The sequence below is a fragment of the Tachysurus vachellii genome, chromosome 7, assembly GCF_030014155.1.
Source record: "Tachysurus vachellii isolate PV-2020 chromosome 7, HZAU_Pvac_v1, whole genome shotgun sequence".
Lineage (NCBI taxonomy): Eukaryota > Metazoa > Chordata > Actinopteri > Siluriformes > Bagridae > Tachysurus > Tachysurus vachellii.
Window position 1 is genome coordinate 19,949,015 of NC_083466.1, and position 18,848 is coordinate 19,967,862.

The window sequence follows — 18,848 nt, forward strand, 5'->3', positions numbered from 1 at the left end:
GGAAACACCCAGGATCTAGTACTGGACCTCTCCCTCCACCTCCATCCATTTTTCTGCACAACCCTTTTTTGCACTATGACGCTTTAACTCTTGACTTGTACAGCACAGTGCCACTTTATACACACCATACTGCACATGGACACTTTAAGGACAATCATTAAAACCATACACATTTATGCATATACATTACTTTTCACATATATTTTCATATTTTATATAGTTGTGTGTGTGTGTGTGTGTGTGTGTCTGTCTCAGTGCTCTAACCTGCCAGACTGCATTCCCAGAATATGAGAGTGCGCATGTGAGATTGTCCATCTGTGAGGGCTGGGAGTGTGCGCCGTTTACTCTGTAGGGGAAAATCCCTTTAGAGCTTTAGGATGGATTTAACCAGAGGAACACCTGCAAACTGCTTTAGGATTTGTCCTTACCTGTACATCACGGTATACAGTATACACTACAACACGCTGCAAAGCAGCATAACAATGTTGCCTGTGAGCTCAGGTGCATCTCCACACACTTTGCTGTATTAGATATGTTGTCTGATACACTAGGCTGAAGTGGGACTGAGACTTCTGTACTAGTGCTGCTATTGAATGTGCTGCTTTGTGTCTAGACTTTGTGCTTGTCCTTGTGTTAACATTTATATCAAAGGTCACTGCCATGTACACATACTTCCTCTTAACAACATTATTATTATTATTATTATTATTATTATTATTATTATTATTATTATTATTATTGTTGTTGTTGTTGTTGTTGTTGTTATTGTTATTATTATAATTAATTTTTATTTTTATTATTATAATAATAATAATATTTATTATTATTATTATTATTATTATTATTATTATATCATTATGCTCTACCAGGGTTTATTTAATATGGCTATTCTATTTTTATTGATTGTGTCACTTGTTTCTTTTTCTCCTCTTTTTTCAGTCTCACTGCAGGACATCAACATGAGGAAGGCGTTTAAGAGCTCCACCACTCAGGATCAGCAGGTCGTGTCACGTGCCTCCATCCCCAACCCTGTTCTGGAGATTTACCAGTGTGGAGATAAACCTCCACCACTCAATATCCTCACTCCATACAGGTCCAGCTTCCTTACTATTCAATTCCTTTCCCTAATGTCTATTTTTTCACACTTTTTTTTAAGTCTTCAGTCTTTAACGATGACTGATTTCTGGTATGTTATTTAATGAAGGATCCCGTGTTTTTTTCAGTCTAATCTCCCTGCAGTACATCAGTCGTGTATGTGATTTATTTACAATTTTCATTCTCTTTTTTTTCGACTGTCCATGTCATAAAAAAAAGGACTAAATCTAGAACAAGAATTGAGTTAATATTGATTAAAAAATAAACATTTAAAATTTACCTGTACAGGTAGCAAAGGAACATTTTCATGTATTTAGAAAAACATTTTTTGTTTTCTTAGTGAAAGTCTATAAGATCAGACGATAGTGTCGATGATGCTAACAGCAATATAACTCTTTCTATCTCGTAGGACAACGCTATTTGTGACCGCATTACCAGAGTAGATGTGTGGATCTGAGTATATACACAAAACCAATATAGCATGCGTTTTGTTCAAACTTTCTATCTTATCTGTCTCCTACTAAACCCTTTATTCTATACAAGGTTGTAGTGGCAGATGTGAAGCTAGTGGCTAATATGTGCACATGTTATGAGGAGGACTACAGAGGGACCTGCAGTAACTAACACTTTTACACATTTTAACACTTCTGGATAAACATTAATGTAATTCCCTCTCATTCTGCTCTTCAGAGACGATAAGAAGGACGCTCTGAAATTTTACACAGACCCGTCATACTTCTTCAACCTCTGGAAGGAGAAAATGCTGCAAGCCACAGAGGACAAGAGGAAAGAGAAGAGACGGCAGAAGGTGTGTGGGGGTGTGAGTTTAAGAGAAACGTTTTTTGGCTTCTGTGTTTATCTTCGGTTGCTGCTTCCATTACTAATCATAATCATTACCCTGTACTTGACACACACTCAGTATGAGCTGTACAGTTTGCACAATCTTTGGATTATGCGGTATCACCATCATCAGTATATTAACGTCAAGCACATTGGAGATATTATTAATGAGTTATACTGAAGACAGAACACACACACACACATTTTTTTTTAACAGTTTTTGGATTCATTTTGTTGAGCGACAGATAAACATCAGTTAACATTGTTATAAATCGTATGATGAATGGCTTCATGGCTTACATCAGTTTACATTAGTAGGCTAGTTATCCACCTAACCAGCACATCATCTTCTCCTCTGCAATCATCTGAACCCAGTTAGACCAAAGTCCTTGGAAAATAAAGTAATGAATTTCCTCTGTACACTTTGCATTCAGATTTTTGCATTCAGACATTTCCAGCAAGCAAGGACAATAAACCATAAGAAGACTAGGGAAAGTTACAAGGGTGGTGAATAACAGCTATAAGCTGAATGCATGTGAAAATGTAAGACCTTGTCAGCGAGGACCTAATGCAATCTGTAGACTTGAACAGGATTTAGAATACAAATACTACATTCATATAGTTTACTATAGAGTGCTACAGTTCATCATATATTTCCTGGGAAGGTTTATGTACTATGAGGTTTTCCATATTTATACATAATGTTTAACAGTAATCATACAATGGCTATGAGGAGTGAGTTGCTCCCAGAGATGAAATGCACACCAGTGGCACTGCAGCAAAGTTCTAATGTTTACTCAGACGTTTAAGCTCATAGCACTTGCACATTTGAAATGTAGTCATGTCTTTTCCAGCGAGACTAATAGAATCAGGATGCCAACACGTCAGCTCCATTATCCACCCACATCACCACTCTGCCAGGCATTTTTCCCTCTGTGTCTGTGAATGTGTGCGATGTGTGTCATTACTCTAACCAGAGAGACTATGCACCCTCTGTCCAGACGAGCGGTCCGGCTCAGGCTCACTCGGCCCAGTCTAAGTCCCTGTCCAGGCAGGCCACTCCCAGAAGCCCCCTCTTCTGCTCTGTAAGAGACCTGCCTTATTGCTGCTCTCGTTCCTCCCTCCTCTTCCTTGTTTCTTTTATCATCCATGTATCAGTCCAGATTGCCAACCTTTCATGTGTCCTTATGATTTTTCACCAGCTTCTCTGATTTCTTAATTACTGAAACCTGTCTGTCCATTTGTGTAATTCTGAAACTGTGTGTAGAATAGAAATGAATAGAGCACATTGGAAGTAATTTAGCATTTTTTTATTTATTTAATGTGTGTATTTGTGTGTGTCTTTGTCTCTGTCTCTCTTTCTCTCTCTCTCTCTCTCTCTCTCTCTCTCTCTCTCTCTCTCTCTCTCTCTCTCTCTCTCTCTCTCTCTTTCTCTCTCAGGAGCAGCAGAAGCAGGTAGAGGAACCAGGTCGTGAGGTGAAGAAGGTTCGGAAAGCACGGAACCGCAGACAGGAATGGAACGTGCTGGCCTATGATAAAGAATTTCGCCCTGATGCACGCTTTACTCCCTCCCCATACCACGGCATGTCGTCAGAGGGCTCACTATCACCCGACAACAGGTAAAAACACAGCCTTCATCCAGTAAGCCCAATACTAACTCATGGATACTTGGTAAATTTTGTCTTTTCTCTTTGCTGCCCTCTGGCGGTCATTGTGATCATTTGCGCCAGTCCATTAAAAATATTCTACACCCTAACAAGAAGTCAAAGTTTTAACTGAATTGTGTGTTTGACGATGTGGACGATGTGGTTTGACCTTCAATTATCAAATCCCAACCCATCTATAATAGATTTTGGACTGACCATCATCTAAACATTAAATGAAGGAATCTAAGAAATAATTACTATGAGTGTTCGTGCGTCACCTACATGAGACGATCTGCAGTGAATCTGAGTTTCCTCTTGTCCTCTCAGGTCGGTGTTATCAGATGTGGGTGAGCACTCGTACCCTGGCAGCCCAAATCGGCCTGCACAACAAACGCCACCATGCAGTGCGCACTCCACCACAGACGGTAAGGAGCTCATCCTCACTCCCACCCAGACACTGCAGCGAGGCTACCGGCCCACTGGCACGCTGTCTACTCCGGCCGGGAGAGACACACTCGATAGAATCCAGCCGTCACACACAACTCCACCCACTGACCCTACCCTCAACGGCCCTCGCCCAGCTCAGGCTAAAGACTACAGGTGTGTGTGTGTGTGTGTGTTTAAAATGTAATATGTGTGAAATCACTGCTATTGTTTACATCTATTTTTTCTTCATAAAGCCCTTTTTTATGAGACTAAACTTGCAAATCCTGCATTTCTTCCTACAGCAGTCAACAATCCCAGCATTCCGAGTTCTTCATCCCTCCTGCTCCTCCTCCACCACCTCCCCCAATTATTCCCTCAGCTCAGACAGCCTTCGACAGCCCGACTGCTCCCGCCTCCTCCTCTTCCTCCGCTCTTCCCGCCAGCACCATGGCCTCCCTGTCACGCCCCTACAGCTCCTCGCCTCCTGCAGCTCCTCCGCCACCTCCATCCGGACCCCCGACGCACACACACCCACTCACATACAGCCTGCCTCCAGCCCCTGCTGAGACAGCAGGCCCCAGGAAGGCTCAGGTGCCTCTAGTCCCTATGAGCGATGCCAGGAGTGACCTGCTAGCTGCCATACGCCGAGGTGAGAGAAACTTGTGACTCGAATATAAAATAAACCAGAAAAAAGCTTTAAACCAGTTCATTGCAATGTTTATCTCAGTCCCACGACTCATGCTGTTTATTATGGTAACTTATCAGCATATTATTAAATGGAGTCAAGATGTATTACAGGGCTTGTACTGAGAATCCCCGGCTTTTACAAAACATTCTCTTTTTTTCTCCCAACTCGGGAAATAGAATGCATGTTAGTGCAAAATCTGAAGCCATCCAACCTCATCTTTTCAAATTTCTGCTCAAACCGCATCACAAGAAACAGCAATAACTGCCCTCTTTTAAATACATGAGCTCACAGATGCCTCTGATTGGCGAGTGTCCCTGTGATTGACAGGAAACAGAGATTATGTACATCTCTCCCAGACAGTTTTGCTAATCTTTGTCTAGCTTATTGTAATATAAAACTTCAAATCTGATGCAACGAGTGATAATTAATATTTATCTAACTGGATGATCTACAATTTTCCCCTCATCCTCAGGAATCCAGTTAAGGAAAGTGCAGGAGCAGAGGGAGCTGGAGGCTAAGAAGGAGCCTGTGGGCAATGATGTAGCCACAATTCTGTCACGCCGCATTGCTGTGGAGTACAGCGAATCAGACGAGGACTCTGAGCTGGATGAAAACGAGTGGTCTGATTGAAGGAGAGAGCAGGATGCCAGATGAGAGGACAGAATAAGGCAAACAGAGATGAGACGTTCAGAAGAGCACAAGTAATTCTGCCGAGGGCTACTTTTCTAAAAGCCTGAATGAAGCCTGGCTTCTGTGTCCCCAGAGAGCAGAAGCTGGAGAAAATCTCACAGTAACAGATAGTCCAGGTTTTGCATGTTTATAGGTTCATAAATTACAGTTTAAAAGTTTATTTGCTATCTGCTGAGAGAGTTGCCTAGACATAGGGCTTAGAAATTCTAATATATATAAGCACAAAATTGCAGTGCAGGTGAGACTGTAGTTATAAAGTCTGTGGCGTCACAAGGCAAATGTGGCAGTTTTGAGGAGTCCAAACAAAACCGATCCAGTTTTAAATAGGTTGAATTTGTCTTTACAATAATAGGACTAACAATACATCAAATCTTTAGAGTAGCATTTGCTCATGTGAAGCTGTCAAGCAAAGCATCTCTGTAGACTCTAAATTCTTAAATTGGGTTATTTCCAGGACAAATTGTTAAAGCAATACAAAGATTACAGAAAGTAAGACTCAAGACTGTAAGCTAATGTTACAGGTTAATGATGTATATCATTATTTCCAGCCTGAATCACATTTACTGAAATATCTCAGCCCATTGCTAATGTAAAGAAACTCTTATTCATTCTCGTTTCCAGCATTTGTATTGTAGTTGTATGTAAATGTTAGTGGTGTGCATCCACAATGCGATTCCATGCTAAAAGAATTGCCAGCGATCGACAGGCACTCAGATACGAAGGCTCATTAACACGGGACGTAACGGACACGGCAGGGTGCTTGTGCAGCTTGTTCGTTCATCTTCTGTAAATGCTTTATTCTGGTTATTCTGAATGACTCATTTCTTTAGATTTCGTAAATAGAACCAAGTTCATTAGCATGTAAGGCAGGTACAAAAAACAGTAATAACAGTGATAATGAGATGAATTAGTCAGATCCTCCGGTCCTTCTGGATCGGGATTAATAAATAGCAAAAAGTTAAATAAATGACACTTCAAGCAGCTGGTTTAGAGAACAAAATAACAAACACAGCTCTCCTGTAGTCACCTAATAAAGGTTGGTAACACTTATCATCATTGACATGATCCATATACTGTACTGCTACCAAGAAACTCAACACAATTGGATCTTTTCTTGTTGCCAGTTGGGACCTAATCCTAGTTCTGGTTTGAAATAGATATAGATTATTCAGTTGTTGTTGTTTTTTTTATTTTTGCCACAACTTACCATGTGTGTCCAGCAGGATAAAGCCCACACACTATGACTCTTTCGCTAGAAATCACGCTCCATGTGCTCCTGCCATCTGCCAAGTTCACAGCTTCTCACACTCACTTTCTTTTCTCATTCTCTATCACTTTTTTTCCCCCTCGCTCATTTCTCGTGTTTGTAGGTGGTGCAGCTGTTAGCCAGTTGTCCTTCTTAGTCCACACAGATTTTTAGATGCTTAGAAGCTCAATACTAGACACACACACACACACACACACACACACACACACACACACACGTAAAATGCGAGTTGTCGCAGCACAGTATGAAGGATATAACTGTATACATGGTTTATTTTACTGTGTTCATTAAGTAAGATGTAATACCTTTCTTCATGCCAGCAAAAGACGGGATATTATAAACCGTATCATAAAGACATTCATCTGGATTAGACATTTCTTAAGATGCCGTATTTATTTAAATGCCGCTTATTTTTCTAAAATAACTTAATATAGCAAGCGTCGTTGATTTCTAATTAATCACCTATGGAGTGTTTCATGTGTTTTGTTTCCAAATGCTTCAGTAGATTTGCAGTGGACAGTGTGGGTTTATCATTTCTACACACACAAACATTTAAACACAGACCTCATCCTCGAAAAGTGTTCTGCGTCCTGTTGTCATTAGTAACACAAAAAAAGAAGGACATGAATGTTTTTAGAATATGTGGCAACTCATCCGGAAAATAAATAAGTCAGAAATAGTGCCATAGTATATGATTAGGGAGAATTCTTTGCCTTTTATTCAGAATTGTTGATGTGTCTTTTATTTCCTTTAGTTTACATGTTTTAGAAATGAACCACAGTAAATGCACTTAAATAATTTTTTTTTTTTTTGTATTTAAAAGCTTATTTGTGCCACTGATAGCTGCACAAAAAGGAAGTGCCAGGCTTTAAAGGTTTGGGAATATGCTCTGTAGATTTGTTTTGGTTTTTTTTGGCTGTTGTTGTATATAACATCATATAAAATTTAAGCCTGCTTGTAAAGTAATCTGAGTAAGAAGTCAGAGTGTCTACGTAAAAAAAACAAAAAACAACAACCTTACATTCAGTGTGTGTTTAATAAGAAACTGTAGGCCAGTACATGCATGTCTCAATGGCCAATAAAAGCCCACTGATAGAAGCAGCAGTGTGGTTAGTCTTCTAGTCTACTGTACAGTCAGCCTTTATATTTAATATCGATCATTATTATAACCAACAGCAAGTTGTGTCTCTCTCTTCAAACTATCTCCAAGATATTTAAAACTAGTAGTGACAATGAAGTAGTGCTGTGTTTGTATGTTTATTTATTTGTTTGTACAATTATTATTTTTATTTGAGGGTAAAACTGTATTTGTAAAATAAAGTACTCAAAAGAGAAGAATATTAAGTGAAAAAAAAACAGAGGTTGTGTTTACAGATTTAAAATTGTGACTTTCCAGTTTATTATTAATGCTAACACACATACGCACACACACACACACATGCGCACACACACACACACACACACACACACACACTGTACACTAATGCTAAACAGAGATCCCACATTCCCTCCGGTGCATGAGCTCTCTTTCTTTTGAATGCTGTTTGTTTATTCAAGCTGAGTTAGTTTTAAGATGCAAGTTCTCTCTCTGTCCCTCCCCTGAGACAAGCTTTTCAAGCTGACAAGAGAACATCTGTGACTCAGCTTCTTCTTCTTCTTCTTCTTCTTCTTCATCTTCTTCTTCTTCTTCTTCTTCTTCTTCCCTCAGCCTCCTATGTGCACATCACTGACCAGAAATAAAAACATTATGGCCTGTCTAGCTGAGCCTTTGAAACTGTGATGCAACATTTCTATCATCATCCTCTTTTGATTCATAACTAAGAGTCCATTAATTAATTGTCCACCATACCAGTCCCTGTAAATGAGTTGTTACTATATAAAGGACAATTATATAACACTTGTTAAGTTGTTTGAAGTGTATTAGGAATAGATTAATAGATAAGTCCTTCTACCACGTCCCACGTGTCCACTTCCCAAAGCCAAAGTCATTAACACAGATCCCTACTTTTCTGTAACAATATTGTCTACTCTTCTAAGAAGGTTCTAAAAAATTTTTTTTACTAGATTTCTAATAGTGAGGTCAGGCATTGATGTTGGATTTCGAAGACCTATGCTTCCGGTTCATCCCAAAGGTGTTCAGTGGGATCAGGGCTCTGTGCCAGACACTCGTGCTTGGTGCACAGGATCATTGTCATGCTAGAACAGGTTTGGGCCTCTTACTCCAAAGTGAAGGGAAATTCTTAATGCTACAGAATACAAAGACATTCTAGAGCACTTTGTGGCAGGTTTGGAGAAGGTCCGCATATGGTTGTTATAGCCAGGTGTCCACAAGCTTTTGGCCATTTTGAGTATCTCTTTTCATTAATGGATAAGGTAGAAGATGGCTGACAAACTTCACACGGTATGTTTACCTGACAAACTTAGTTTAGAAGTTGGTGTACAGCTGTCTCAGCAAGTTGTTACCCAAAGCAATCGTAAGGGTGACTAGTGCTCCCATGTTTCATATTCTCTTCGTCAGTGACTGTTCTGAGTAATCCTCTGACGCATGAAGCTCTACCAGGATCGTCATACACTGCTGTCATCCTCGGAGCCTTACTGAATTCTCTGCATCCTTTAGCTGTCTAATTACAGATGCTGGTGCTCACACTTTGCTTTGTGGCGGCTGGTTTTCGAGAAGACCTGCAGGGGCTGATGGGATGTGCCTCTGTATGACTCCCCGGTGGCATATCGAGTAATTAGTGTTGAATCACAGTGAAGTGGCACAAGCATAAACAGACTGATTAAAACCATTTCCTTCACTTGAGTCCTCAGAACCAAATGGTGTGTGTGTGTGTGTGTGTGTGTGTGTGTGTGTGTGTGTGTGTGTGTGTGTGTGTGTGTGTGTGTGTGTGTGTGTGTGTGTGTGTGTGTGTGTGTGTGTGTGTGTGTCAGAGCCAGGCAGGATTTACAGACAGCACTGAGTCAGCTAATGAAGTAAGAACTAACAAGGTACGATGTCATTCCTGTAAAAAAAAAACAAACAAACAACAAAACAAAAAACAGATGGTTGAAATAATTCCAGTCAAACTTTTTACATAGAAAAGCACCTTTTCAGTCATCACCAAGGAAATGAAAAAAAAACTCTCACCAATATTTAGTACATTTTTTAGTTTAAAGTAGGGGTGTAATGATAGAAAATGTGGATGTTCAAGTAAAATTAATTGGAGCAACAATCATAAATCTTTCAGTAATTATTGGAAAAGGACAGACAGCTAGTGTGTAAAAACATGATTTCTATTATAAACTGATGTGCTACTAAAGTGATTTACCCAAAACTCAAAACACAAAAAAAGATTTAAGATTTCTAGATTTAAATGTAACGCCAGATTTCCACACTTCTTATGAATAGACAAAGTCCTGACGTTAGAATCCAATAGAAATGTTGTGGAAGGACTTTTTTTCCACGTTTGTGTTGTTTACACTCACATATATGTAATACTGTATTCTTTTTTTCTCAATAAATAAATGACTAAGTATTATATTGTTGTCTTCCTTGCATCATTGGGTTTACTTTGTCTACTTCTATATTTATACAGAAATAAAGAAAAAGTAAAACTTACAAGCAGCACTGTAATATGGTCCTTCTGTGCATCAACAATATTCAAAAAAAACAATATTTGTCCTTATCTCAGATTCTGAACAAAGCTGGTCACACACCAATAGGAGAGTATTAAATTAAATGAACCATATCACACAGCTTACTGTTATTGTTTAATAACATCATCATGAATATCATGAATCTGACTGCCATGTTTATGATAAACTAATAGGAGCTGCATGTATTAAAAACACCACTGCTTTATGTGATGGATCGTTGAAACTGACACTGATTTGCAGTTCCATGTCTGTGAACATTATGAATTCTGGTGGATGTCTTTTGTCAGAAGGTTAGGAAGTGAAGAGAAGAATGAAAAATGTCTTTATGCTCAAAATATCACTCATTATTATACATGTTAATCATTGCTAAGCTTCATGGCTAGTGCCAGTAATTCCTGTGGTGACTGCAAATAAGCAAAGAGCTAATAAACAGATAACTACAGGACTTTACATGCTGGTCTGTAAATGTAAGTGTTAGAACGCGCTTTGGCATGAAGCCAGCTGTCGCCGTGCGCGTTCACGTCTTTATCGAGTGTGTGGGAGGAGCTCGTGCCCGGTGAGTCATCGACAGTTCACGTGCGGGGGAGTTCTGTCTCTCTCTCTCTCTCTCTCTCTCTCTCTCTCTCTCTCTCTCTCTCTCTCTCTCTCTGAAAGTGATGAACATTGCATATAGCACTTTAAAGGGGGATTTGTATGTTGTATGTAAAGACTAGCTAGAGACTAACTAGGAGAGAGATTATGACTGGTGTTTATTGTAAGTGTTTGTTGCCTTTTTGGACTCCTTTATCAAAGCATCATTATTACTATCCTGCATACTCTTCCGGACAAAGTTTTGGCGCGTAACTTGTCCCGCAGCTTTTGTCCTAGGCCCATGAATGAGGTGTCAGATCGACCGGCTCATTGAGGAGAGGTGTGCTATGACTTTTATAAGCGATCCGAGTACCGGTACTTCCGGTACCGGGTCTCAAAATGGCCTTTTTCCCATAGACTCCCATTATAAATCCCTTTAGAGGTTTATAACTCGGCAAGCTTTTGAACTATCTACACAAAACTCGGCCAGCTCCTTTAGGGTGAGACTCTGAACAAACTTTTAAATTGGTGTACCGACTGGCCTTTCGGTTGTCCTGCAGCCCCGCCCCCAAAATATGCAAAATCAAAAAACTTTTTACACATGTATTCTGGTCACGTCACGTGTCGTCACGTGATGTTAGGTGAAAATTAAAATTTAGCACAACATGGACATGTGACATATCAAACCACTCAGCACGATGAGGGGAACTTGCCACGTGCAAGCACCATTCACATTTTCTTCAGGAAATGTACTGTACATTCTAGTTTGTAATGTTGCTCCCATTTAAAACAGTAAATAAATGATAAATAGTCAAAAAGTTTTTCTGCGTGAGAAATACGATGTGTGGCTGGAGAGAGGCATAAAATACTGAAATGCATAATTGTCACTCTACAAAGCGTGACACTTGACAGCCCATAGATATCTACACACTAGATGTCACATTGGGGTCCTAAAAATGTGTCAAAACTGCCGCCATCTTTGTACGGTGCTCCTTTACCTCAAATGCATGGACAATGCCGGACTTCTTTGCTGCATTTGGTTGTCCAAATGAAAGAAATCTAAAAACCAGACAGCAAGGGATTACATTTAACAACTGAGAATGTGTTTTATGATATTGAATGTTAGGAAATTATATTTCTTGTTCCGTTGGTTTGTTTTAGTCATTGGTTAACGACCACAGCTAATCCATGCTAGTTACTCATTAGTTTTTGACAGTTAGGAAAACAATGTTTGTAGATTCCCAAAGCTCTTAATAAGGACGTTAAAAATTGACCCATGCTTTTTTGCTTAAAGGTGAAGATGTACTTTATGTATAGTTTGTAAGATTCTCTTATTGTCAAACATATTTTATTAGATTGTCCTGGACTTAACACAAGCAGAATGCTCTTTTATCAAGTTACTTCACTTAAAGACATATTTAATGACATTATGCCTGAAAAGGCTTTGGATTTTTTTTATCGTATGTTAATTAAAATAAAAAAAAGTATAATATGACTTGCTGTTTATATTTGTTTTGTTTTTATTGCATTTATATGATATTTGTGTTTTTGTAATTGAATTTTGCCATGAAAATAGCTTTTGATTGCTGACATGGTATTATATAAAATAATCTGAATCTGAATCTGCTTGTAGATTCCCAAGATTCCCATAAACAGAGACGAGTTGCAGTTGCAGCACTAAACACTTTTTTTATTGGTTAACTCAGCTGACAGTCCTGGAAAGATGTCACCAGTTAGGTTGGCAGTTCAGCCTCAATGTCAAACTTTGTGGGGTTTTTTTTGGTTTATGTGACTTTAGTACATACTTATTACTTAGTACATACTTATTTAATGTGGCACAAGTATTGCGGGAAAAGAATAAATAAAAGATTCAACAGTCTTTGGCATCTCAACTATCTAACTTTCACATCATGTTCCTCTCAAATTTATGATTAGCTTCCACCTGCAAATTGCTTTGTGTATCATATTTAATAAACCAATACAACTTAAATGTTTAAATGAACATGTATAGTCACACCATTGTAGCAGTGTTACATGCAGTAGGCTATAAGGTAAGTAGTGATTGTTCATTTGAAGTTTACTCAAGTGGAAGAATGTAACTAATAAACTTGCACCTACCAGCACTATGCATTATATTGTGAAAAAGTAGATTATCTTAATATCAACACCTTAAATTTTCTCTGGACTTAATGATAAATACATGTCTGACCTTTGGAACGAACCAAAAAAAAACTAGAAATCGCATTCATGACGATTTATGGTGATTTTATTTCTTTGCCTACATTGATGCTGATGCATTAAGAGGAGGGGGTCCCCCGTACCAAGATGGCGGCTCAATTGACGTATTCGCTCCAATGTACTGCCGTATACAAGGCGACATCTAGTGTATATATCTATGTTGACAGCCCTGTACCAACTGCGGTAAAGTTGGTTTTATATTCACACATTCGGACTTCCGGGTTCAATAGCTTTGTTAATGTGCATTTAAAAAGGATACTTACAATGAATTTACATTACTGACTATAATAAGCAGTGCCTACAATTCATTTTTCTGCAGAAGTCAATGTTTTTATAAGGCTTAAAAACACGTTTATACCGATGGAATGATGTGACGTCATCACCACCTTAGGGACCATCTACAAATTACATGATACTTTCCTGGCGAGGTGCTAAGACTCATTTGAACTGAAAAGCGCTGCTTGCTTTTATTGAAAACGTTCCAGAGCATGTTGATATATGACACATTTATGATTTATATATTTAATAAACAGTCTGTGCCTCGTGTGTTTTTTTGTTATTTTTTATGTTTTCCTATTACTGTGTTAATTACTGTGGTTTCTTTAATGACACATAATTAAGTTCAACAGCTTTTAAAAGGCTTGATGGACTGGTCCTGGAAAATCTTAACTTCACCCTAATAAATATACTACAGCTCTTTATTGTGCAGCAATTATTCTTATGTGGTCAATTTCCACTACTTCATAGTGTGTTGTATCGGTTCCTTCTATGACACAAAATTTAGTTCAATAGATTTTAAAAAGCTCGATGACTATTCTAGAACATGGTGAAAAATGTTTATTTGACCCTAAAGAACATACTACAAGTCTTTAATGTGCTATTATTTACTCTAGATGTTCAATTTCTACAATAATTTTTTTCTTCGGGTTTCTTCCAGTTCAATGTCTTTTGAAGGAAGACACTGACTTACCCAGTACACATTGTATAATATTCATTTTACATTAAATAAAACACTACAGCTTTTCAATGTACTATTATTTGCTCTATGTGGTCAATTTACACTGCCAGTGTGTTGCATTTGATTTTTCTATTATCCAGTTCAATAGCTTTCAAACGGCTCAATGGACTGTTTCAGAACATGTTGGAAAATGTTAATTTGACCCTAATAAACGTATTACAACTCTTTGTTTTGCAATCATTTGCATCATATGGTCAACAAGTACTCTCAACCTGTTGCATTCATTTCCTAAATGACAAATTATTCAGTTCAACAGTTTTTAAAATGCTCTGTGGACTGTTACAGAACATGGTGGAATACGTTTAAAGCTATTAGATGATTGTTAGTAATACAAATTAATGCATGGCACAAATTACATGTATAAGCCATATCTCATATTTCCTTAATGTCTTGTACCTTTGACAGTGGTAAACATGGTGTCGTGTGAATGGGAATACGCATGGAAATAATATGCAGATAAGGTTAAGCATAGTAAAACTATAGACGTTGTAAGCTCCATATATGGTGATTTCGGGGAGGAGATGGTGTGGAATTGCACGCACGCACGCACAATCTTTTTCTAACTGGGCTTTATAAAAGGATTTTTGCTCAGGTTCTGACATACGAATGGTTTTATAAATCTGAAAACTTTTATGCTTACGCAGAATCTAGCTTTTGTGCATATGTGCACTTTTAGGATGAATTCTACGTAAAGATTTATAAATGAAGCCCCTGTTCTGTAGTTTGTTGCGTAAAGTCCAATTTGTTTCAGAGCACTTCAGCCATACAAAGAAAAGCTATTGAACTGGATGCTGTGCCACTGGAGAACCCCATAGAATACAGTGATGATGGAAATTGAACATCTAGAGTAAATAATAGCACATTAAAGACTTGTAGTATGTTCTTTAGGGTCAAATAAATATTTTATAACTTGCACTGTAGCACTGGGTCCTTCCTTTCAAAAGCTATTGAACTGGATGATGCATCATTGAAGAAACCCATAAAACACAGTGATGGTACAAATTGAATATATATGTAAAGTGCAAATTATTTATAAACCATCTTGAAGAATGTTTCCACTTGTTTTTGAACGTGTTCACTAAAAATAAACATCCTGTTTGCTGTCATGCTTTCTGAGTACTTGTCTATAATCTGACAGAATTAGTACCATGGACAGTGATATTTTTGCAGGACTGTAAACATCAATGAATGCACATAAATTGTGGTATTATGAGAGTTTATTAAATGAAGATGTCATACAACAAGGACACATAAGTTTAGACATTCTTTTCATTGACCACCTGTAGAATGCTGTTACACTGTCAAGTCTTTATCACTCTTAAAACCAGAGAAACAGAGGTGAGTAAAACAGCTGCAGTATGTTCTGTAGGGTCCAAACAAAATGTTCCAACTTGATATGGAGCAGTCGACCCATGCTTTCAAAACCTACTGAAATATATCATATATCAGTCTTAAAACCAACACACCAACACAGTTCTTGTTAATTTTGAAGCAAATAAATAAAGAAATAGTAAGTAAGTAAATAAATAAATAAACAAACATTTAATTATGTTCAGGAAATTCCAGGAGATTTTCCACTTGTCTGTATTGTTACCAAATAACAATTCATGTACGGTCATTCTTTTTTCAGTTCCTAAACATTATTTCACTCTCACTCTCACTCATTTTCTACCGCTTATCCGAACTACTTGGGTCACGGGGAGCCTGTGCCTATCTCAGGCGTCATCGGGCATCAAGGCAGGATTCACCCTGGATGGAGTGCCAACCCATCGCAGGGCACACACACACTCTCATTCACTTACGCAATCACACACTACGGACAATTTTACAGAGATGCCAATCAACCTACCATGCATGTCTTTGGACCGGGGGAGGAAACCGGAGTACCCGGAGGAAACCCCCGAGGCACGGGGAGAACATGCAAACTCCACACACACACAAGGCAGAGGCGGGAATCGAACCCCCAACCCTGGAGGTGTGAGGCGAACGTGTTAACCACTAAGCCACCGTGCCCCCAACATTATTTCAAACACAATTATTCTAATCCAATTTTTATTGTTGTTATAAAAAAATCTATAGCATTAGAAGACATGTGAGTGATATTTGCTGGTACATCTGTAGTTGACTAAAATGTGGCTGTCTGTTTGCACACAACGAAAAAAAGGTAGAACTTTTTAGACGGTCCCTATCTTGTTTGCCGCATTACGTTGGATATTCAGTGGACGTCCGCCAGTAAGTATGACATTAAAACAATACTTGGCCATTTTGATCGATTGTGAAAAATGTAGTAGGTTGAGAATCATGTCGCTGAATAGAATTAGCCAAAAATGACTTTATTGCACATTAAATTAGATAGTTATTGAACCCGGAAGTCCGAATGTGTGAATATAAAACCAACTTTACCGCAGTCCTGTAACACATAGGCCTATTAGTTACTAGTCTAAACTGGACGGAGACACGGAGCGCCCTGTAACTCACTGACCTGCCTGCGTTCACAATTCACACGGTGCAGATGGGAGGGAGAACGGCTGACTACACAGTTTATGGGAATAAATTGTGTATTTCTCTCACAATTGTCACAAAAACCTCACTACACTGTCTGTCTGGTCTCTCTGCGCGTTGCTTTGCGAGATCATGCGGCGCGATTTTATTTCTTTCGCTGCTGCACGAGTCTGCGTGAGAATATGGGGGTGTTGCTTGAGAATATGGGGGTGTGGCGTGAGAATATGGGGGTGTTGCTTGAGAATATGGGTGTGTGGCGTGAGAATATGGGGGTGTGGCGTGAGAATATGGGGGTGTTGCTTGAGAATATGGGGGTGTGGCGTGAGAATATGGGGGTGTGGCGTGAGAATATGGGGGTGTGGTGTGAGAAAATGGGGGTGTGGTGTGAGAATATGGAGGTGTGGCGTGAGAATATGGAGGTGTGGCGTGAGAATATGGGGGTGTGGTGTGAGAAAATGGGGGTGTGGCGTGAGAATATGGAGGTGTGGCGTGAGAATATGGGGGTGTGGCGTGAGAGCGTGAGAATCGGGTTAATTGCGTGAGTCTCACGCTCAATGCGTGAGAGTTGGCAGCCTTGTCCTGAAGGGACACTTTTGTGTTGACAAACCCGCCTTTTATACTTCCTCATCCGGTATAAACCGGAAAAAGCCCTCGTGTGTCAGCAGTGAGCACGTGCACATGTACGTGTGTGTCTGTGGTATGAAGAGCTTTTTTTGTTTAAATGTTGTTTTAATACGTCACGTGTTTCCGTGTCTGATCTCAAATGCGTGACATTATGTAGTAAAAAGAAGTGAATTCTATGAACTTTGTGTTGTATTAAAGACACAAACACCACATGATGTTTGTTTACTTTTGATCTTCAGGTCAGTGTTTGTTCTCTGTGCTCTGATTGGTCAGGAGTTTGGTGTCTTGTTGTTCATGTCATGTTGTTGTTATTGGTGCAGAATGATGTCAGTGGAGCGTGTGCCGTGGTGTGAGGGTCTCCGACAGCTTCCAGCAGACATGATGATCTCTGTACAGTCAGTCGCTCTGAACACTGATCTCTCCATGAACGACATCGAGCTTCTCCACACTCATATTAATGAGTTGAGGAAGGAGGTGTCAGTGCTGCTCCACAAATTATTTACACACAACCCACAAGCTGCGCTACAACACCAGGTGAGAGGGTGAGGGGTGGAGTAGAGCTTCAACACCAGGTGAGTGGGTGGAGTAGAGCTTTAACAGATGTGGAGTAGAGCTTTAACACCAGGTGGAGGGGTGGAGTAGAGCTTTAACACTAGATGAGAGGGTGGAGTAGAGCTTCAACACCAGGTGAGTGGGGTGGAGTAGAGCTTTAACAGATGTGGAGTAGAGCTTTAACACCAGGTGGAGGGGTGGAGTAGAGCTTTAACACTAGATGAGAGGGTGGAGTAGAGCTTCAACACCAGGTGAGTGGGGTGGAGTAGAGCTTTAACAGAGGTGGAGTAGAGCTTTAACACCAGGTGGAGGGGTGGAGTAGAGCTTTAACACCAGATGAGAGGGTGGATTAGAGCTTCAACACCAGATGAGTGAGTGGAGTAGAGCTTCAACACCAGGTGAGTGGGTGGAGTAGACCTTTAACACCAGGTGAGAGGGTGGAGTAGAGCTTTAAAGTGAAACCAAATCTGAAATTAAAGTTTGTATTTAAAATCTTTTGATATTTTAAATGACTAAAAACAAAGCTATAAAATACTTTATAAATAAAATGCATTAAAACAATAATTTAGTTTAAATAATTTTAGTTTTACATAAACATTTTACATAATTCTTTTAAATATTTTGAATATAAATGTGTGTTTTATTTGTCTTCAGGCAGCATTTTGTCCTGGACTGAAGACTGAAGTGAAATCAGAGACTGACTCTGTTGTGAAACTTGAATTGTGTTCAGCTTCTGAGTGTAAAACTGAACCACATCACACACACATCCACCATGAAGACCTGCACACACTCAAATGGATGGAGGACCACATGGCTGTTTGTAAAAACGAACCTGACCCAGTGGAAATTTCACACACTACACACACACACGCTGATGAACACACACCACACATTCGCGTTAAGGCTTGTTCAGTGAAGCTTGTGGATTGTAGAACCTCAGACATCGCACACACTACTGAAGAACCCAGTCTGATGAAGCAAGGACATGAAGATGATACAGATGATGACTGTAGCAGTTATGGTAAGTTCTCCTGACTATGAAGGTTCTAACACAGT

At 39.3% G+C, this 18,848-nt stretch overlaps 2 protein-coding genes across 3 annotated transcripts in view; both read left to right on the forward strand.

The window, feature by feature from the left end:
* zgc:109889 (uncharacterized protein LOC553542 homolog) overlaps window positions 1-9,578 on the forward strand; it is a 25,507-nt gene extending 15,929 nt beyond the window's left edge. The window contains exons 4-10 of one of the 2 annotated variants that reach the window (XM_060874812.1): window positions 940-1,093; window positions 1,786-1,903; window positions 2,937-3,020; window positions 3,376-3,554; window positions 3,909-4,181; window positions 4,310-4,656; window positions 5,168-9,578. In XM_060874812.1, coding sequence (XP_060730795.1) covers window positions 940-1,093; window positions 1,786-1,903; window positions 2,937-3,020; window positions 3,376-3,554; window positions 3,909-4,181; window positions 4,310-4,656; window positions 5,168-5,325 — 1,313 coding nt within the window. In that variant the 3' untranslated portion in view covers window positions 5,326-9,578. The remainder of the gene's footprint in view (window positions 1-939; window positions 1,094-1,785; window positions 1,904-2,936; window positions 3,021-3,375; window positions 3,555-3,908; window positions 4,182-4,309; window positions 4,657-5,167) is intronic. The other variant, XM_060874815.1, reaches the window with a different exon arrangement.
* A 7,535-nt stretch (window positions 9,579-17,113) lies between these two features.
* On the forward strand, window positions 17,114-18,827 carry LOC132849225 (uncharacterized). The gene is made up of 3 exons (XM_060875485.1): window positions 17,114-17,154; window positions 17,561-17,774; window positions 18,447-18,827. The coding sequence occupies exons 1-3, from the start codon at window positions 17,114-17,116 to the stop codon at window positions 18,825-18,827; spliced, it is 636 nt and encodes a 211-aa protein (XP_060731468.1).
* The last annotated feature ends 21 nt before the right edge of the window (window positions 18,828-18,848 follow it).